This window comes from Eptatretus burgeri, chromosome 2, assembly GCF_056783735.1.
Source record: "Eptatretus burgeri isolate ZD-2024b chromosome 2, Ebu_testis_v1, whole genome shotgun sequence".
NCBI lineage: Eukaryota > Metazoa > Chordata > Myxini > Myxiniformes > Myxinidae > Eptatretus > Eptatretus burgeri.
In genome coordinates this window covers 125,629,727-125,652,420 of record NC_140962.1, presented here as the reverse complement: position 1 = coordinate 125,652,420, position 22,694 = coordinate 125,629,727, and the positions used below count along the sequence as shown (strand labels likewise).

At 44.2% G+C, this 22,694-nt stretch overlaps 1 protein-coding gene across 1 annotated transcript; it reads right to left on the bottom strand.

Moving 5' to 3' along the window:
- Positions 1 to 9,175: 9,175 nt before the first annotated feature.
- Positions 9,176 to 22,287, bottom strand: LOC147033007 (beta-4C adrenergic receptor-like). The gene is made up of 2 exons (XM_085871116.1): positions 21,634 to 22,287; positions 9,176 to 11,923 (listed from the first exon to the last, which is right to left on the bottom strand). The coding sequence occupies exons 1-2, from the start codon at positions 22,276 to 22,278 to the stop codon at positions 11,582 to 11,584; spliced, it is 987 nt and encodes a 328-aa protein (XP_085727242.1). The 5' UTR covers positions 22,279 to 22,287; the 3' UTR covers positions 9,176 to 11,581.
- Between the last annotated feature and the right edge of the window lie 407 nt (positions 22,288 to 22,694).

Sequence of the window (22,694 nt, the reverse complement as noted above, 5' to 3'; positions counted from 1 at the left end):
GGCAATGGCACACAACATATAGCGGTCCTGAGACAATTATTTCATTCGTTTTCGTTCCAGGTAGCCCTTTTTGTGGATCTTGTTGAGGTTAGTATGAGAACTATCACACAACGCAGAGCAAAGGGGATATGAGATAAGAGGGGTGGGAGTGGGAAGCACAAAACAGTGGGGAACAGAGACATTAGGAGATCTGTGGAAGGGAGAGGGATGGGGTGGGGAACACGGGGTATACAAGATGGACATTAAAGGGACTTTCAGAAAGGAAAGTGGAAATTTGAAGGAGGTTGGTTTGAGGTGGATTAACGGAGGTTGAAAAGATCGAGGATTTGGATGGGGGATGATAAGTGGTGGTGGTGAACAGCTGTTTCGAAAGCCTGAATAAGGGGATTGAACAGATTGAGGGAGTTTATTCCAAAGGCAGGGAAAATGAGAAATGAAAGAGTGAAGATGAGCAGTGATTCGTGACTTTGGTAGTTTTAACAGAAGGGGGTTGTTGGCGGACCTTGAGCGCCCTGCAGAAATATGGTTCGGACAAATAGCAGACAGAGCAGGGGCGGGAGGGGGGGTGAGATTGGAGAGGAGACGGTAGAAGACAGAAAGACCACCGACTTGCCTGCGGTGAGAGAGTGAGAGGCCCAAAGACTCAGCCTCATTGAGGAAGATACCAAAGATCCGAAATGCCTTGGTTTCCACAGCGTGAAGCCTAGAAAGTTGGGTGGCAGGGGCACCAGCTCAGAGGGGAGAGCAGTGTACTCTATCAGGCTGTGGATGAAAGTTTTGAGTGTGGTAAGGAACTCAGGTGGGCCGAGGAAGGACTTTGCACAACAGAGGATTCCCAGTCGGCGACTGGCTTTGGAGGCGAGGTTTGAAATGTGGCTTTACCAGGAAAGATCATGGCAGATAGTGAGACCCAGAAGCTTGAAAGGAAGGACTTATTCCAGAGGATTATTGAGAAAGTACATGGGGGGGGGGGGGGTTCTAAACGGTCTTTTCAGAGAGACAAAGTGAGAGTGTGAGATTTGTCTGGATTGAAAGACATGTTCCACGTGTTGGATCAGTTTGTGATTTTATCCAGATCTACAGTGAGCGAAGAAGCTACTGCTTGCCAGTCTTACGGATGACAGATGGTACGGCAGCGGGTGGAGTCATCAGCAAAGCGATACAGTAAAGAGGATTTTCCAGAGTTAGAGAGATCATTGATGAAAATGTGTTATTGGTTTCCTTATGTGTTATGGGGTTTTGCATTGTGTTGGGTTCATGTCGGTTTTTCCCCACATTCTCCCCATTTTTCTGTCTTTTACTTTGAAACCACAATCAGGGGCATGCGCCATGACCACCAAGACGCAAGGTACCATGCGTGCTGCCGCATTTGCATATCCGCGCCAAAACACTGTTCAAATCGCGCACCCAAATGCTTCTATTCTATTGAAGGATATTTAACAATTTTAATTTTTCCATTGAAGTAATTGTTTTAGATAACAAAAATTATATGTTCAATAATGCATAAGATATCACACAAACCACTGCATTTTAAAGTTTGCGGCACCCAGTAATGAAGGTCGGTCCTGTGTCGGGGCAAAACTTTCCACATGGTCCTACATTTTTAAAAAATGAAAATATTTCTTTTAATTTCGAAAAATAAATAGTTTTGTCGAAAAACCGTGGTTTAGAGACTAAATTGATCTTAACTTTTTCTTAAAAGGGGTATTCTTAGTTATGAGATTGTGTGTGTGTGTGTGTGTGCGTGTGTGTGTGTGTGTGTGTGTGTGTGTGTGTGTGTGTGTGTGTGTGTGTGTGTGTGTGTGTGTGTGTGTGTGTGTGTGTGTGTGTGTGTGTGTGTTTTATCATGGTAAAATGTGTACATTTCATTTATCCCTCATTTTGGACACTCAACTTGTGAGTGTCATTTTAAAACTTGATTTGACGGAAGATTTGATCTGTCGATGACGTAACGACCAATACATTTTTGTTGGGATCTGGCACCTCAAAATTTGGCATGACACCACTGATGAGAATGGTACATCTTCACGAAGAAGTTTGTGTGTGTGTGTGTGTGTGTGTGTGTGTGTGTGTGTGTATCAATGTGTCTCCTCCATAACTCTAAAACAATAACACCTAGCAGCCAGAAACTTTGCATGCACATGAAGAAAACTTCCAGGAAGTGCAAGAGTGAAAACTGGGTGTTTGGATTCATTAAAACAACTCTTTTGAAGATAATTAACGGCCATATTTAATTATATCCTTCATCAAATATTCCTCAGCTACCTAGCTCTTTGGGGCCTCAAGGGATTTCCTGGGCAACCTCGCTGGGGTCTGAACCTGCCATGTTTTTTGGCTTGCTCAACCATGCCCTGACTTGGAACAAGCTGCAACAATTTCTTCACAATGAAGTTTTTTTTCACTTTCATCACTCATATTATCAAATGCCTGTTCATCATAGCTATGAATCGCTGTTTGCATTGATCTTGTTCGTGCGATAGTTTTCAATGTAGGAGCTTGGAGCAATTTCATGCATCATATGATACAATTTTCCACGATCTACTCTCACAGACTAATTAAAGTTTATCATCGAAATATTATTTCTGTTTTGAGTATCGGATATCGTTCCGACTAAAGAAGTGTCAAAATGTGTTGTAATATCTGTTAATTTAAAGAAATAACGAGTCTAATAACTAAGGCGATATATCTATTTACTTCAAGCAAGCAAGGCGTTGTTCCCTCCTTCTCCCTAGATACACAAGAAAATGTATGTGTCTCTGGACATATCCAGATGGTGGTTATGTCTGGATGGTGTTTGTCTCTGGACGTGTCCGGGCAGGGTTTGTCTCTAGATGTGTCCCGGCAGTGTTCATGTCCGGATGGGAGTTTGTCTACGGATGTGTCCAAGTGGTATTTGTCTCTGGCCAGCTTGGCTCAAGATGCGTCCAGGGGGTGTTTGCCTCTGGGTGCCTCCAAGCAGTGTTTGTCTCTGGATGCGTCTGGGTGGTATTTGTCTCTGGACGCGTCTGGGCGGTGTTTGTCTCTGGACGCATCCGGGCGGTGTTTGTCTCTGGACGCCTCCGGGCAGAAATTAATGCCCCACCGCATATTTTCCTTTTCTTCCTCTCACCTCACGCTGTCTTCCCTTCCCCTAGCCCTCCTCCATTCCCTAACCCTCCTCGCTCCCCTCCCTCCTCTCCCCCTGCTCTCTCGCCCCCATACCTCTCTCTCCCTTCCCCCCTCTTTTTCTCCCTCCCCACTTCGTATTCCCGTCAACGAAGCGATGGATGGTATTTGCTAGTAATGGTAATAATAATGATAATATATACTAATAAAAGGAATTGTGTGTGTGTGTGTGTGTGTGTGTGTGTCTCCCCTCCTGAACTGCAAAACCGTAAATCCTCGCAGTCTGAATCTTTGTATGTGAACGAAGAAAACTCCAAGGAAGTGTAAAAGTGAAAATTGGGTGTTTGGGTTCATTAAAACACCCCTTTTGAAGATAACTAATGGCATTATGTAATTATATCCTTCATTAGGCACACCTCGGCCACCTCGCTCTCTGGGTCTTGAGGCTTTTCCTGGGTAACCTCACTTGCGTCTGAAGCCGCCATGTTTTTTTGGACTGCTCTGCCATTCCTTGACTTGGAACAGGCCGCAACGGTTTCAAAACGATAGTTTTTTTTTTCACTCATATCGAGTGCCTGTTCATCATAGCTCCAGATCGTTGTAGACATCACTTTTGTAAGTACAATAAGTTTTCAAATTAGGAGCTTGAAGCAATTTCATGCAATATATGATAAGATTTTCCATGATCCACTCTCACCGACTAATTAAAGTATTTCATCGAACTATTACTTCGGTTTTGAGGATCGGATATCGTCTGCACTAAACATGTGTTGAAATCTGTTGTGAGTTCTGATAATTTAAAGAAATAGGGAATCTTATAGCGAAGCCGATATGCCTCTTTACCTCATGCAAGCAAGACTATGTTCCCTCCTCCACACATACACAAGAAAATGTGAAATATCCAAAGCATTATACTTATCTTTTGTTAGGAGAATTATTGTTTGTGTTTGGAGAATCATATTGAATGAATTGTTTTTTTAGGAACGCAACAAAATTATCCAGCTTCATTGAGCTATATGATTTAATGTATTCGATGCAAGACATCAGGCCCTGTCCTCCAGAGGGAATGCCTATCCAAAGCATCTGCTAGATCTATGTCTACATTTTCGAAGGTTTCTCAAGGTGCTCTGCAGGGCTTCAAAGCAAATATGGTAAAAAACGGATGTATTAAAAAGAAGTTATTATGTTTGCACAGACCCCGGACTGATGAACCATGTGACACGTGCACAGACGAGCAGGCAAAATGGCGGATTTTATGCAATGCTTGTTTCACAGGCAATTGAACTTTGCGATGTCTCCAGGGTTGTTCAGCATTAAGCTGCAACTCCTTCGTGGATAAAGTCATTTTATTTCATAAATACATCTTATTTCATTAACTGCTTTGTGTGTGGTGAAGGCAGGCTTTAAAGTTAAAGAGATCCTTTATGGTATACAGCGACAGCCTGACCAACCATTCCTTTAAACCATTTAATTAGAGTGCTTGCATGAGTGCTTAATCCACTCGCCAAGCGCCCATTGTCGATAGAGTTGCTGCGCTACGTCATTCTGAGCGAATTGTTCACTCTCTATGGATGCTTTTGCCGCACCACGTTATTCAGAGTGAGTGGTTTGTGCTCCGTCACCCTGGGCAAGTTGTTGAGAAATATCACCCGATTTCCGGGCCATTTGCCATATTAACGTGTTTCTAAATTACCGAGCCAAATGTATTTCCACTAGTCACATGCAGCTGTTTATAAAGAATAATTGTGAAAGTATCCATGAAACGTCTAAGTAAATGCATTGTTGTTTTTCCGTGAAAGCTACTCAAGATTTCTGGGTTGTATACAGTAAATACTGTAGTTGGTAATCACACTGACTCCAACCTGCCGATTCCTGAAAGATTGCCGATATCAGCCGAGCACGTGTGTGTGTGTGTGTGTGTGTGTGTGTGTGTGTGTGTGTGTGTGTGTGTGTGTGTGTGCGTGCGTGCGTGCGTGCGTGCGTGCGTGCGTGCGTGCGTGCGTGCGTGTGTGTGTGTGTGTGTGTGTGTGTGTGTGTTATTCATTAAGCAGAACATCATAACATAGAGTGTCAGGTCAGGTCAGATTACATCTGACTTGCTACAGGTACCATGTAAACTTGTACTAACCTGTTACATGGTTGGATTGTCGGTGACTAAACCGTCTCCCTGACCAAGTTTCTTTGTGAGAGAAAAACCAAGCACTGATTAGGGATGGTTAAGAGACATGAGTTGGTCCCCATGGATCTGGAACTGTGAACCAGAATAGCACTAAATTCCTTGACTTTGCAAGAAGTCATGGACTTAGGGTGGCTGGTTCATGGTTTCACTGCCCATCGGCTCAATGCTGGAATTGGTATTCCAACGCTGGCGGTGGGGCAAAGGAGATTGACTATGTGCTCGTTGATGGTCGCTGGAGGATGATCCAGAACTGCAGACTCTACCTGAGTTCTCAGTTCCTCAATACTGACCACAGGCTTGTTGTAGCAACTCTGAAGTTGCGGCATAAATCAAGGACAATGGTACCATCCCAGCCTGGGCTGGATGTTGGCAAGCTCAAGGATGAGAGGGTACCTGAGGAGTTTGCGAACAGGCTGAGTCGAGATTTGGTGGGGGGGAGGTGGGTCTGGTTGCTTTAGGGGATCTTGAAGAGTTGTGGAGTGCCTTCAAAACTATCGTCCTTGATGTTGCCTGTAGATGTCTTGGAACTCACTGGAGGATGAAGAAGAATTTTGTCTCTCAAGGGACACTGGATACCATTGACCAGAGTCGCAGGGCCAGGCTGAATGGCAGACTTGAGCTGTTCAGGGGGCTGAGGCATGAAACTGTATGTGCACTAAGGGTGGACACGGAGGCCTATGTGCGAGGAATCTGTGAGGGGGTAGAGCATCACCTGTGGTCAAGTGATTCTCATCCTGCTTTCAGGGGAATTCGCGCATTGCTTTCCTCCAAGCCGGTCCCTCGGTGGACTGCAGTTAAAGCAGAGTGTGGTGGGCTCTTGACAGAGGTGTCTGAAGTGAAGCAGGCCAATTATTTTAAGCGGCTGTACCAGGCTGATCCAACAGCTGTGGAGTTGAATGTCAGGGGTGTTGCAATCTCCATTGCTGACCCTCCAATCAACTGTGGTCCACCTTCATTTGTGGAAACACAGGCTGCGGTGAACTATTTGAAATGTGGTGAAGCTCCTGGGATCTGTGGCATCCATGCTGAACTCCTCAAGGCTGGTGGAAATGCTGTACTCCTGTCATTGCATGCAGTTCTGTGCTCTGCCGAGAACACAGGCATCATCCCAAATGACTGGAAGAGGAGCGTTGTTGGCCCTCCCTGGAAAGGGAAGGATGATTGCCAAGACTGCAACAACTACCGTGGGGTGACACTGCTCTCAGTGTCAGGCAAGGTTTTTGCTCGGATAATTATTAATAGGATTCGCCGCCATCTGCTTGAGCACCAGCATCCAGAGCAGTCAGGCATTTACACCAAAGAAGTCAATGATTGACCGTGTCCTTGCTCTTTGGGTCCTCACCGAACACAGGTGAGTGTTTCAGAAGGGGCTGCTTGCAGCCTAGGTTGATCTCTGTAAAGTGTTCAATTCAGTGATTCGGGATGCCCTCTGGAGGATTCTTGGTCTTCGTGGGGTGCCACTAAAACTGTCAATCTGATGTATGAAATATACTCTGGTACTGAGAGTGCTGTGAGATGTGGTAATACCATCTCTGACTAATTTCCAGTTGTTAGGGGAGTTCATCAGGGGTGTGTACTGGCACCCACACTTCTCTGCACTTGTTTTGACTAGATTCTGGGGAGGATATTGGAGAGATCAAGCTGTGGTGCATAATTTTTGAACGTTAAGATCTCTGACCTTGATTTCGCAGATGATGCAGTCATCTTTGCAGAGACTCCAGATATCCCTTTGGGGGCCCTCGAGGTGCTGAATGAGGAGTCACAGCCACTGGGATTATGGGTTTCCTGGGTCAAAACTAAGATCCAGGCTTTCAATGACATCTTGGACGCTGCTCTCTTGTCTGTACCTGTTTGTGGTGAGAATGCTGAGGTCACGGAGAGATTCACTTACCTTGGCAGTGATATTCATGTCTCTGCTGGCTGTGAGATAGAGGTCAACAGACGTCTGGGTCGGGCCTGGGGACTCATGGATTGACTGGATCATGGGGTGTGGTGCTGCCAGTACCTGTGCAGGAGGATGAAAGTCCGAGTCTTCAGGTCCTTGATCCATCCAGTCTTGCTCTATGGAAGTGAGACTTCGACTCTAAGCAGGGATCTGAGAAGGAGGCTTAATTCCTATGGTACCAGGTCTCTTCAGATTATTCTTGGCTATTGCTGGTCGGACTTTGTGTCCAACGAGTGGTTGCTGAGAGAGACTCAAATGAGATTTGTTACCTGCAGGGTCTGTGAGCGTCAGCTGCAGATGTAAGGACATGTGGCTCGTTTTCTTGATGCTGATCCTGCTCAACAGATTCCCTCAGTGAGGGAGCCTCGTGAGTGGATGAGGAAAATGGGCCGGCCACGTGCCTCATGGTTGCAGCAGCTTGAACAGCATCTCAAGGAGATGGGGATGGGCCAGGCATCTGCCTGGGGATGGCCAGACGGAGGCCCCTGGAGTACTGGCAGAAAATGGATGCTGTGATCCACTGATGCGGTGCATGTCCCACACCTGGTCTGATCTGATTCTTTCTGCAAACTCCTCTTCCCCCGTCTATCTCTCCCTCTCCCTCTCTCTCTCTCTCCCCCTCACCCATTCTTGCTCTACACCCTCCCAAAACAGTACAATACCCTGCTCCCACGTCTCCTTTCTCACTCTCCTCTCCCATTTCTCTCTCTCTCTCTCTCTCTCTCTCTCTCTCTCTCTCTCTCTCTCTCTCTCTCTCTCTCTCTCTCTCTCTCTCTCTCTCTCTCTCTCTCTCTCTCTCTCTCTCTCTCTCTCTCTCTCTCCCCTCCCCCTTTGTCTGTCTATGTCTCTGGAAATATCTGTATGGTGTTTTTTTGTCTCTGGGCCGTGTTTATATTATGACCAGTAGAAAATGGATTTCAGACATTATTTTGTTTCCATCTTCACTGTTATTCTATGTAGAATCATTTTGATGAGACAGTATTAATCGTAATTAACACTTCACCACACGGCTGCCTTTCCTTCCTCTCACCTCCCACTGTCTTCCCTTCCCCACCCCTTCTCGCACCCCCTCCCTCCTCTCTCCTTTCACCTCGACCTCTTCACTCTCCCCACTTCTCTCCACCACCCTTCTCTCCCTCTTTTTCTCCCTCCCCCCATTAGTATTACCATCAGTGAATCGACTGGTGGTATTTGCTTGTAATTAAATAAGGCCATTAATTATATCCTCAAAAGGGGTGTTTTAATTAACCGAAACACCCAATTTTCACTCAAGCATTTCCTTGGAGTTCCCTTCGGTAACTTAGAAAACACGTTAAGAAGGCAAATGGCCCATTACATACTATTGAAACATGCAGTTTCAGGCTGCTTGGTTTCATGGCTTTGGAGTTCTGGAGAACACACACACACACACACACACACACACACACACACACACACACACACACACACACACACACACACACACACACACACACACACGCACACACACTGACAAACACTGACATTTATTAGTATAGATGTGCTAATGAAATGTGAGTACTACGTCTATTAATAATGTTGCGGCCATGGGTACCGAGTGTATTATGAGGGGGTTAATTCCTGTTTCTCCTTGGAAGAGCCGGACCTGGGGCCACTGCTCTCAATTAACTTTGTGAACGCTTTTACCATGAATGCCTTTACAACTTTACAACCACGAATGCCAATCAGTTAACCACGAGTTCCAGTGTCCACCGTCTAATTTGTCATTTAACTAAAGGTCACATGGCTTCTTGAATGGCGAGCGCGCCCTCGGCAATGCACCAATCTTATATTGATGAGATCTAAATGAGGGCGGCCGAGCATTTAACGCTGGTGCATGCCAATTATGACAGGTTAGTTGGTTTGGTAATTACCTCCCAGTCTATCTAGGTTCGGACAATGCTGGATCAATGGAAGGAAAGGATAAGCACGGACAGGTTGCAACATCAACAAGGAATTTATTAAGAAGGAAAAGAAAAAAAAATTTAAGAAGTTTTTATTTCTTTGTGGGGAAAATAGGGAAATTCAAATCAATCAAAATCATCTCAAACAAATAAAGAATTAATCAGGCATTGATAGAAAAACAGACAAAGAGCAGATTCTTATCACTATGCTTTACTTAATGATTAAACACGGAACGAGGGTACCCAGCAGATCATTCAGGGGGGAGAGCAATCCGGTCTCGCTTACCAAAGTAGAAGTCATCGTGCGTCAAATAAAATGTCCCAAAATATGTGAGCGTGCCTTGGTCCGTTGCCAGCTCCCTGCCTTGCCATGCTTCCACCCGCAAACAGGCTTGAACACCAATCGACGTCATGTCGTCACCCCCAGGAACCAGGGACGCCAAGAATCAGGTCTCAAGCAGAACCAGCAGGAACGTTCCAATGGTCACTCACCATGAGGAGCTACCAGGAGCCACAACCAACGGACAGCTGAAAGGAGCTGTGAGGTGCTGTGAGGAACTATGAGGAGCTGAGGCACTGTGAGGCTGTTACCAGCGGTCAGAGTGGTCAGAGCTGCAAGGCTGTCACCAACTGTCACAAAACAAACTGTCGCCAGCTCACCAACCGTCTGAGTAGAACTCACTGGAGCTGAAAAAACCGTCACCCAGCTATCACAAAAACGGTCCTCCCGTCCTTTTTATAGGCAGCCAGTCTGGGTGGAGCCTCAAGCAGACTTCAGCCAAATCCACTGCCTATTGGCGCATCGTTGCACATGATCAACCGTCAACCTCGCGATAATTCCTTCCTTACTAGAATGAGATGCAACCCCAAATCAGCACAGGTCCGGCCCACGACGCCATGCCCGCGGTGCTGGACGAAAAGCAGAAAGCAGCCATCTGCCAGAATTACCGAGTGAAAACGTGAAGCGCTCATAAAACGTCAACAACAACCATCACATATCCGTTCAGCCCGACATGAACAAGAGCCAGCCAGCATCCACAGAGCTGCCAAACGGGGAGTCAAACGTCGATGGAAAAAGGTTGGCATCAACGCCGGTGAAAGAGGTGGGTGTCGAACATCGACGGAAAATAGGTGGATGAGGTAAATGATCCACATCCGTATTTGACCGTCAGAATAACTGCTCAGGAAAAGCCCGCGGTGTTCTTAATCAAATGTCCTGTAAGTCCAATGTGTGAATTTATCATCCACCTCCAAGACAATGTGTCCCGATGGAAAGGGGGTAGATGAGCCTCCGTTGGGCTACCGGCTATCTCGAGTGCATGATGTGTCTGTCGTAAAGAGAAAAAGGCCAATCCATAAGAAAGGGAATCTATTCTATACCCTTCTCAACGCATCAAAGTTAGAATCCCACCAGACATGGGAGATGGGTCTATCTTGGACATGCATTGAGGGAAATAACTGTCTGAGGACCTAAATGTTTGTGTGTATTAGTCGGATCCGATTCTGAAATCCATAACGATACCATTTAATTGGAACATGAGCATGTCTACTAATTATATACGATTGTAATGTGAGTATGTACATTAATTCCGTACTCATGAAATGTGAGTACTGCATCCGGCAATTATGTTTCATTGGAAACTGAGTATGTCTATTAAGTATACACCATTGAAATGTGAGTACGTCTATTAATTAAGTACTGTTTGAACGTGAGTTGAACCATGAGTACAGATATTAATTTCATATTATTGGACTGTTACTACATCTATTAATTACATCCATTGATTACATACCATTACAGCATACCTTTTAGACCTTCAAACCCTTTAGACACGTTCATGGCTTTCAGACCCCTTAAACCCTTTAAACCTCTTTAGACCCTTTCGAAACCTTTAGACTCCTTAGACCCCTTACACCCTTTCAGACGCTTAGACTTTCACATCTTTTGAACCTGTTAATACCCTTTAGACACTTTGACCGCTTTGACTTTGACCCCTTTTAGACGTTTTAACACCCATTAGACCCCTTTGACATTTTAAGACCCTTTAAACCTCTTTACATCCTTCAGCCCTTTACATCATTTAGACCCTTCAGCCCTTTACACCCTTTAGACCCGATTGATTGCTTATATCCCTTTGACCCTTTAGACCCCTTTACACTCTTTTAGAGCCATTTAGAACCTTTTAACCCTTTTCGATCTTTTCAGACCTTTCCACCTCAACACCCTTCAACTTTTACACCTTTCGACCTTTAGACATTCACTCTTTTACACCTTTTCAGACCTTTGCCCGTTAGACCTTTATTTTGTAGTTAATAACCTTTCTTTTAGTACATCCTTCCATTTATTTGCCACACAAAAGACACCACACAAAACAAGTCCTGGCAAGGGTCTGTAATATCTGATTGCTCTTTGCAGTTGACATTGTGTATTCAAGTTTGTAAAGATGGCCCCATCTTGCAAAACAAGAAGTTTTTGTATGCTGTCATGAATTCAGGGTTTCTTGAATAGAGGAAAGGGTTAAATGTTGAATTAATGTAACCAAGCCATATGAAAAAAATGAAAAGAGGATTGGGAATACAGAAATCACATAAAACCTTTAAAGGGTTTGCAATGAAGAAGGGAAGCCAGCATATAATGAAAACCCCCATGACCAGACTCAGTGTTTTTAATGCCCTCTTCTCACTGATGGACACCGTCAGGTTTTTCGGTTGATCCTGTAGGTTTTGTCCATTCACTCCGAGTTGCTTATCCCGCTGGATGATCAGCTTCGCCTGAAAGGAACAAAAACACTTTAGGTTTTATGATGCATTTTGACTCGTTGATCAAACATATTTGAAGAGGAACTCCAGTAACAGCTGGAAATAAGTCAGAAATGGTATCATCACATCACACAGCACCCTCAGTACCAGAGAATAATTCAGACCTCTGATTCATCAGTTTTCGTGGCACCCCAAGAAGACCAAGAATCCTTCAGTGGGCATCCCGATTCACTGAATCAAATGCTATGCGGAGATCAACATAGGCTGCATGCAGCCCCTGCCGGAACTCTCGTCTTCATTTAATGAGGACCCAAAGAGCAAGGATATGGTCAATAATTGACCTCTTTGGTATGAAGCCTGACTGCTCTGGGCGCTGGTGCTCATGCAGATGGCAGAGAACCATATCAAGAATTATCTGAGGAAAGACCTTGCACAGCACTGAGAGCAGCATCACCCCTCGGTAGTGGTTGCTGTCCTGGCAATCACCATTCCCTTTCCAAAGAAGGACAACAAGGCTCCTCTTCCAGTCAGTTGGGATGATGCCTGCATTCCAGGCAGAGCACAGAACTGCATACAACACGAGTACAGTATTTCCACCAGCTTTGAGAAGTTCAGCATGGACGCCACATTTCCCAGGAGCTTTACTCCATTTCAACTGGTTCTCCACAGCCTTTGTTTCCACAAAAGAAGGTGGATCACTGTTGATTGGAGGGTCAGCAATAGGGATAGTACACCCCTGACATACAACTCAACAGCTGGTCGATCAGCCTGGTACAGCTGCTCAAAGTAACCGGCACAGCGAGTACAGCTGCTCAAAGTAACCGGACCAGTGGGTATTCACTTTGGACTACTCTATAAAGAGCCCACCACCCTCCGCTCTAACTGCAGTACACGGAGGGATGGGCTTGGAAGAATGCAATATGTGAATTCCCCTGGATGCAGGTCGTGAATCACTTGACCACAGGTGATGCTCTACCCCCTCACAGATTCCTCGCATATAGGCCTCCTTGTCCTCACTCAGTGCACTTGCAGCTTTATGCCTCAACTCTCTGAAAAGCTCAGCTATGCCATTAAGCTTGGCCCTGCAACTCTGTTCAATGATATCCAGCATACCTTGGATGGACAAAATTCTTCTTCACCCTATGGTGAGTTCCAAGACATCAACTGGGAACATCAAGGATGGTGGTCTTGAAGTCATTCGACAACTCTTCCACAATCTCTTTCCATACAGGTTACCACTGACAAACCAGACATAATCTGCCTAACTGAAACTTTCCTCCCTCAAGACGTCTTTGACTCCCGAGTATCTCTCCCAGGTGACTCCCTCCCCTGGTATGACAGAAGTGAGCCCCGTCCTAGTGGAGGAGTTTCTCTATTCATCAAAGACTCTATTCTTCACTCTCCATGCACTGCCCTCACTCCCCCACATCTCCAGGAATACCTCTGGCTATGGCTTCCCCTCCACTCCCACCTCATGTTTATATGTGTGCTGTTCCATCCACCAAACAGTGATGACTCCATTTATATCTCACTATCCAAAAACATGGACCAACTTCTATCCTCTCATCCGAACTCTCTCTTCCTAATATGTGGTGACTTCAATTGTCATCATGCCAGTTGGCCGGTGTGGGTTCCTCTCTCACCTGCCATGGCACTTCAACAAAAGACTTCTGTGACTCATTGGGACTTACTCAATTGATCAACTTCCTGACCTGGATCTCAAGCAATGGTACTACCTCTCTTCTGGATCTAATTTAACAAATTTCCCTGAAAATATCTGCTGTTCTTCCCTGCTCCAATCGGTTCTTCTCACAACGTGATTGTCAAAGTGTACATCTCTCTGGCTGTTATTAGAGAACAACCAGAGCGCTGCCGAGTCTGGCATTTCACTCAGGCTGACTGGCAGGGTCTCCAAGCAGCCATCAAACTTCTAGACTGGTCTCCCATCACTACTTTCTCCAACATCAACTCATCCTGAGAATTCTTTCAGAGAAACTTGTTCTCTCTCCTGCACAGATTTATCCCCTCTCATCTTCAGTTGTCCGAGCCTTCCTCCCGCCCATGGTTCACGAAAGCTTGTGGCGAGGCAGTTGTCCTGAAACAACTTGCCTTTTCCTCATGGAAAGCAAACCCAACTGAGGGTAATCTCAGTTCCTTCTATAAAGCTCGGAACAAGTGTGTGTCTCCCCTCAGGAGAGCCAGAAAACAACATCTTTCTAATCTCAAGTCTGAAGTCTCAAACCTCTCTCCCTCCTCCAAGTCCTGGTGGCATCTAATCAAATCTGTTTCTGGTGTATGTTCCCCCTCGATCCCCACCCTTACCTCAAATGGCCACACTGCTGATACCGCACGTGAAAAGGCTTAATGCCTGAACTCAGTGTTTGCATCGAAATCTGGTGTCCGAAACCTACGCTTTCTGTACCCACCTTAACCAGTTGCACCCAGCTGTCCCTGGACTCTGTGTCCTTTTCTTCTGACAAAGAGAGCTCGCTGTCAAACCTTGACTCAGATTCTGCAACCGGTCCAGTCGGCATCAGCCCACGTGTCCTAAAAACCTGCTCCTCTGCTCTTGCTCACCCTCTCCCTGTTCTATTCACCCTCTCATTTGCTCAATGTCATCTGCCATCTGCTTGGAAATCAGCAAACATTACTGCTTTGCATAAAAAAGGTGCAAAAACAGATCCCTGCAACTACAGACCAATCAGCCTTCTCCCAATCATCAGCAAGGTTATGGAATCCATCATCGCTTCAGACATTAAATCCTTCCTCTTCTCCAATGGATTGATTTCTGATCATCAATTTGGTTTCAGACCAGGTCACTCTACCCTGCATATGCTGCTTCTGCTCTCCCATCAATGGATTGAGGTACTCAATGCCAGACATGAAATCAGACCCATATCCCAAGACATATTGTGTGCTTTTGACATGGTCTGGCACCCAGCCATGCTCACCAAACTCTCTTCCTATGGTATCCAAGGCCATCTCCATTCATGGCTCGCAGACTTCCGATGCTGTCACAGCTAATGTATGGCCCGAAATGGAGTTCTCTCATCCCCTCTTCCTGTCCAGGCTAGAATTCCTTGAAAAACTAGTTCAACACGTGGAACATGTCCTTCAATCCTGATAAATCTTGCACTCTCACGAACACGTTCAGAAAGGACCATTTGGAACACCCCCCCCCCCAACCCCATCTCCTTTCTCAACAATTCTCTGCAAGAAGTCCTTTAATTCAAGCTTCTGGGTCTCACTATCTGCCATGATCTTTCCTGGGAAAGCCACATTTCCAACCTGGCCTCCAAAGCCAGTCACCGACTGGAAATCCTCCATCCTGCAAAGTCCTTCCTCGATCCACCTGAACTCCTGACCATATACAAAGCTTTCGTCTACAGCCTGATGGAGTACTGCTCTCTCCTCTCAGCTGGTGTTCCTGTCACTCACCTTTCTCAGCTTCACGCTGTGGAAACCAAGGCATTTCGGATCATTGGTATCTCCTGTGGTAAGGCAGAGTCTTTGCGCCTCTCACTCCCTCATTGCAGGCAGGTCCGTGGTCTTTCTGTCTTCTACTGTCTCATCTCCAGTCTCGCCCCCCCCTGCTTTGTCTGCGGTATCCCCCCCCCCCATATCTCAGCAGAATTCTCATGGTTGGCCAGCATTCCCCTTCTGGTAAAACTACCAAAATCACGAATCACTGCTCATCTTCACTCTTTCATTCTTCTTTTTTCCCACCTTTGGAATAAACTCCCACACTCTCTTCAATCCCATTCTTCCCTCCAGGTCTTCAAAACAGCTGTTCTCCACCACCTCTTATCTCCCCCCATCCAAAACCACCATCTTTTCTGCCCCCGTTAATCCACCCCGAACCCACCTCCTTCAAATTCCCTGCTTTCCATCCTGAAAGTCCCTATAGTGCCCATCTTGTGTACCCCATGTTCCCCGCCCGATCCCTCTCCCTTCCGCAGATCTCCTAATGTCTCTGTTCCCCATGGTTTTGTCCTTCCCTCCCCTGCCCCTCTTGTCTCCTGCCCCTCTTGTTGTGCATTATTTGTTAGCTCTCATACGAGCCTCGACAATGTCTCAAAAAACCCAAAAAACTTCAGGATTTCCCAAAGAACACACACACTCAAATCCCCACTCAGCCTGTTCACAAACTCCTCAGCTGCCCTCTCATCATTGTGCTTGCCAGCATTCAGCCTCAGCTGGGTGGTACCATTCTCGCAGATTTCAGCTGCCACTTCAGAGATGCGACAATAAGCCTGTGGTCAGTGTTGAGGAACTAAGTACTCCGGTTGACCATGCATTTCTGGATCATCCTCCAGTGACCATCAGCGAGCACATTGTCAATCTCCTTTGCCACAACACTAGCATTGGAATCCCAAGTCCAGCGATGAGACTGTGGGTGCTGAAACCATGAACCAGCCACCCCAAGTCCATGACTTCTTGCAAAGTCAAGGAACTTATTGCGATTCTGGTTCACAGTTCCAGATCCATGGGGACCAACTCATGTCTCTTAACCATCCCTAATCAGTGCTTACTGATGCATAGAAATCCCCCAAGACTCGAAGAGTATCTCCCCTGGGGTACTGATCAACCACAGACTACAGCACGGCATAGAATACATCCTTCATGGTGAGATCACTCGCCTCAGTCAGAGTATGTACAGAGACAAGGGAAATGACACCCAAGGAGTGACAAATCCTTCGGCACATAATACGCTCGTTGACCGGTGTTACCGAAATTATCATTGGAGTCAACTTATTGGATGCAGCTACAGCAACTCCTTGCGCATGGTAACTATCAGAGTGACCATACCAATAGTGGCTGTGAGCACCCACCATGATCTCGCCACTATCTGGTCTCTGAACCTCATAGAGTGCTGCAATACTGATGTTTAAATGCTTTAAGTTAGGGACAGGTGATCATCCTCTCTTCGGGATAAGATATTCCAGGTACCCACCCAAAGCGACCACCTCAGGTTAACCCAAGGAGACCTACATCTGGTGGATGACACCTCAGCACCACTCTGCAACACACCACCACAATCTGACCCAGGATGTTTATCCCGTGCTTTTCCTCCCATCATCAAGGAATGGAGGTCCCGGAGGCTTTGCCACAATCCCGTCATCTGGTGAGCTGCCCTGCGAAGGGCAGCAGCACAGGAGGGACTCCCACGGAGTGGGTTTTCAGTGTTCTTTGCATTTGTGGGTTTTGCAGAATGATGTGTTTTCCGGTAATCGGAGTGCAAATCCTGCCACCAACCTCCTTGGAATGGTTACCCACTGCAGGAGAACATCCACAGACACAGTTGGGCACCAGATATGGATGGCTTTTGGCTCACAAGGAGCTTCTTCACCCTTTGACAGGTTTTGTTTTTAATCCTGCTGGGTGTCCACATCCATACACCCTCCTCACCAGGAAACCTGATGGGGGAGACGGTTTAGTTGCCAACAACCCAACCATGAAACAGGTTTGTACAGGTTTATATGGTACCTGTAGCAAGTCACATATCTAATCTTGCCTGACCTGATAATAAGAGAGTGTGACTTTTGTCAGCATTGCTTGACATATTCCAATTGTTGGACCATCTTGTGTTTTTTGTCAAGGTCTGAATAGAGGAAAGAGACTGCAATGTACCTGTCTGAAGGATGAGGGATGTCACGACAATGGGTAGAGTCATCAGCAAATCCAAAGAGAGGATTTTTCCAGGAGTCAGAGAGATCATTTATGAATATCAGGAAAAGGAATGGGCCCAGAACACTGCCTTGGGGCACTTCAGCCTTGTCAGGGAGAGGAGGTGAAAGGATCCCGGTGAGAGCCATAAGTTGGCTTCGAGAGTGGAGTTAGTCAGTTAGCCATGTGTAGAGATGGATGCCACAAGTAGAGAGTTTGGAGAGTAAGGCAGGATGCCAGACTGTATCAATAGCATTAGATATGTTCAGGGAGACGACCCTGATCTCTTGTCTCATATTGAATGCCTCAATCTATTTTCAGTTGAGTAGAAGCATGTTCTGAAACCACAGGTGTTCTGAGATGAGGTTGTTGGAGAAATGGAAGGATTTTATATCAACTGCAATGATGGATTCCATGACTTTGTTGATGATTGGAAATAAGCTGATAGGTCTATAGTTAAGGCATTCAGTTTTTGTATCTTTTGTAATGCAGTGATTTTGGCTGATTTCTAAGCAGATGGAAGATGACCTTGGGCAAATGATAGGGTGAAAAGGGCAAGAGAGGATGTAAAGAGCAGCAAAGCAGGATTTTAAGACACGTTATCTGATGCTGTCCGGTCCAGTTGCAGAGTCGTAGTTAAGAGTTAAAAGAACCTTCATTTGCAGAGTCAGAGTTGAGGGTTGAAAGTCATAACCAGATCCTCAACAACAAAATCGCCACCACGGCTCAAGTAGCTAATGACCAAGTGGTACAGGCTAGTGCCCAGCATAATCAACAGCCCATTGGTTGGGGAAGGGGTTGATGAGGGTGTGGTCAACGGCAATTCTTTCTGTCATGATCACAGTGCAAGCCCCCTGATCTGTGAGGAGTGAGGGTTCCTTTGAAATCCTCATACCCCAAAACCTGGGTCGAGACCACAGAATCATCTTCCTATGATAAGTGATAAAGTTATGGCCCTTTTAGTGTTTTCCTGATATTCACGAATTGCAACGGTGCCCATCTTGGATTCTGTGTTTTCCTCAAGTGGGATTTTTGGGCACTTCACTCGACAGTGTTAGGTAGACATCAACGCAACTTTCCTGAAAAAAAAAAATCAGCTTTCACCATTTTCTTCGAGATTTAAGCTAATCCTCTTGTGCCACTATTGACACAGGACTTGCTAGACAGTCAGAGGTGAAAGATGCCATCAAAAGAATGAAGAGCAGAAAGGCACAAGGAGTAGATAGCGTTAATGCAGACTTGTACAAATATGGGCTGGAAATGTCAATTCATGAAACATATAAATTGTTTAACAAAATATGGAACAAAGATGTGAAACCTTAAGAATGGAAAATCAGACTCGTAATCAAGTTACCAAAGAAATGGGATCTAACAGAGTGTGGAAATTGGAAAGGAATAACTGCTACCAATTGGAAACAAAGTACTCTGCAAGATAATGTTGAATGGAATGCAAAATGTAGTGGAGGGGGTTATTTACAAAGAACAGTCTGGCTTCTGAAGGAATAGATGGTTGAGAGACCAGATCTTCATGCTACAGACTATCATCGACCAAAACAATTAATGGAATTCAAGTCATTATCTAACTTGCCTCGACCTTGAAAAAGTATTTAATAGTGTGAGCAGAGAATAAATGCAGAAAATACTCACTATGGAATACCAGAGAAGGTTTTTTAGATGATAATAGCAATGATCTATGAAGGATTTAAATGTAATGTCATCTGCAGTAACAAGACATTTCCTGCCTTTTGAAATTACTGCAAGGGATAGACAGGGCTGCATACTGTCACCTTTGCTATTCCTCCTGCAAATATATTAGATGTTAACAATGACAATCGACCAGAATTCATGCATAATAGAAGGGAACCAAAACGAACAGCTTGAAGAACTGAGTTTTGCAGATAATATTTTCCTCATCTCCCAGACAAGCCAAGAGGTACAGACTAAAGTGACTCTTCTCTGGCATCATGCACAAGTGGAACTGAAAGTCAACATTGCTAAAACAGAAAACATGAGAATACATGCAATGTTTGTGGACAGACTCACATGCAATGATTCAAACATTAACTAAGTTGATAAATGATCGATAGTCAATATTACTGGAAGGAGACAATGATGTTCTACAAATAATACAAAAAAGAAAAGGGTGCTTTCATCAGTATGAAATATATATGGAAATCCTACTATATTAGATTTGTATGTATGTAAGTACATCTGAAAATCATGGAAAAAAAACAGGGCTGGTCTGATCTCCACCAAATTTTGCATACGTGTTAGTAGTGCCTCAGGTCAGGTCATCGGCACAGGAAAAAAAAAACGTGTTGTCTGCCATATCAGAGTGACCATACCAATAGTGTGGTCTCCTCCCCCCCCCCCACTGCCCCCTTCAACTTACAATTTCCTCCTGATATCCACCAAATTTTTCATGCATGTTGGTAGTCCCCAGAGTCAGGTCATGAGGTTTGGGGTTGTTGCAATACCACTCATATTGAAATTTTCCATCATAAATTTTTTTGAACAAATATTACACCTCATTAAAATGACTGCTAACTGTACGGTACTTGGGGAAATAGGAAGTTACCCGATGCGAGACTTTATTGACAAGAGAATAGTAAATTTTTGGTTGCAAATTTTAAGTGGCAAGCAGAACGAATTTTCTGCTATTGTTTTTTAATTTGCAAAGTGTCTTCATGAAAGTGAAATATTTGAGTCTAAATGGATATCATCTTTGAAAAGTATTGTTGATCACTGGGGTTATTTAAAGATATGGTATGATTTCATTAACTTTGATAAATCATTGTTCAAGTATGGCATGAAATGCAAAATTATTGACATGAGTGGAGTATCAGATTTGGTATGGTAGTCAACAGTTACCCCCTGTGCTCAAATTACAGTATATTTAAGAACAAGCTTTACTTCGAACTTTATTTACTGCAACTCTCTCCAGTTCTTCGAGTTAATGTGCATAAATTTTGCTGTGGCAACCATAATCTTGCTGTTTTTTTATGGTCGCTATTCGAAAGATATTTTTCAACAGTTATGTCCATTATGCGAGGCGAATGCTACTGGTGCCGAATTTCATTATCATCTTGTCTGTCCAGCATTCAATGAAGCTCGTAAGAAGTGTATGAAACGTCATTTTTGGGAAAAATCCCTTAATGCATAAAATGAATGAGCTATTAAATGTCGGTAATGTTGATCAGCTTGTTAATGTGGTGAAGTTTATTGGTAACATCTTATTCAGGCTCTCATAACTTGTTAATTTATTTCCTGTCATCGAGGAATTTTGTAAGCTGTCGTGCTTAAAAATACATTGTATCTGGTCATCTGTATCCAGACGTCACTCGTTTTGAAGACACTTGTATTTTAAAGCTTACTTTACTCTCATGTCCTGAAAGTAGTCTGAGTTAATAAAACTCAAAAAATCTAAAACTAAAAGTGTAAAGGTATGATGTATTGTCAGATACAAGCAGCTGATTAAACTGTATAACTTTTCCGAGTGCGTCAATGGATGTTTTCGGAATAAATAACGTGACAACTCCAACAAGCCAGAATCTTTCATGATTCATTTCGACCCATAGATTTAAAACTGTTCAATATGGCAGTGAACTAGCATAAAAGTGCAACCGTAAATTTATTCTAAAAATGAAACAATCATCAATCGAGTGACTAAAATGGTGTAATGATGAAAATAACTTGTGGAGTTGATTTAAAAGGAATTTAAAATAAAAAAACGAACATTTCTTCAAACAAATTCCACAGACTTTCTGATCACCCATTGGACTCATTCAGTTATTCATCATAAAAGTTAATTTTGTGATTCATGAAGACATTTGTCAAAGATTTTATTTTAAATTATGATAAAGTTGCAAAATTTACTCTTCCACTCAATTGTTCATATTCTAAAAAGGATAACACCACCATAAGGAAGCTTGCTATATTTTTGAACAAATAATTCACCTTTATAATTACCTATTATAATTCATGGAATATTTAAGTGACAAATAAATAAGACACTAGTCTTGCTTCATGAAGTTGAGGACACCAAAAGCACGTACCTGACGTTCAGCCTCCTTTAATACTCGATTGTATACGAATATCATGATGATAAGTGGGATGTAGAAAGATATTGAAGAGCTAATAATGGCAAAATATTTGTTTGTGATGAAATCGCAACACGTTGGATCATCATAACAAGCCTGAGCTACAGGATCGTCTGAACGCCACCAGCCAAGGTGAATTGGGAGGATGGAAATTGTACCAGAAATTAACCACACACACATAATGAGGATGTAAGCTCGGCGTCGAGTCATGATGGACTGATAGCGCAGTGGAGACGTGATGGCTACATATCGATCAATTGCGATTGCGCACAGGGTCTCGATACTGGCGGTTGAAGAAAGAACATCGATAGAAGTCCACATTGCACACATTGTTGAGCCAGCACTCCAATAACCGGTGATAAGAAGAGAAGCACCAGGAGGCATGATGAGTGCACCAATTAGTAGATCTGCACAGGCGAGTGAACTCACAAAACAGTTAGTAACTCCTTGCATCAATCGTTTGTTGCATGAAACAGCTCCAATCACTAGAATATTTCCTACAACTGTTATTATTGCCAGGAGAATGAAAAATGTTCCGAAAGCAATGTTGATATATTGAAGAGACAAATCCGAATTTTTTACATGATTACTGATATTCATCTTGCCATCTGTTGCTGATCATCTTAGATTGATTCACCCACATTAGAGATATTTAAGAGGGTTCCACGTCTCCAGAGTAAACATTCCTTCGACAATGATAGAGCAATGCACTAATTGGAGTTCGTACAAGTCTATGGGGATGTCTGTTTTAATTGTTTTTGATAAAATTTAATAAAACGGTGTGTTTAACTGAAAGTATGATAGAAGAACAATGTGATGTATTACCTTACACATGTTACATTGCTTGTTTAAAGCCCCATTACAAAGAAGTATCATTTCTGTGAACCCCATTGTATTTCTCCAAGGGGTTTGTAAAGGAAGGGCATAGATTTGGCACAAGACGAAATTTGGCTTGTTGAGGGGAAGAAGAAGTAAGAAGGGAAGTCAGATCAGCGGGACAGAGTCGAAAGTTGATG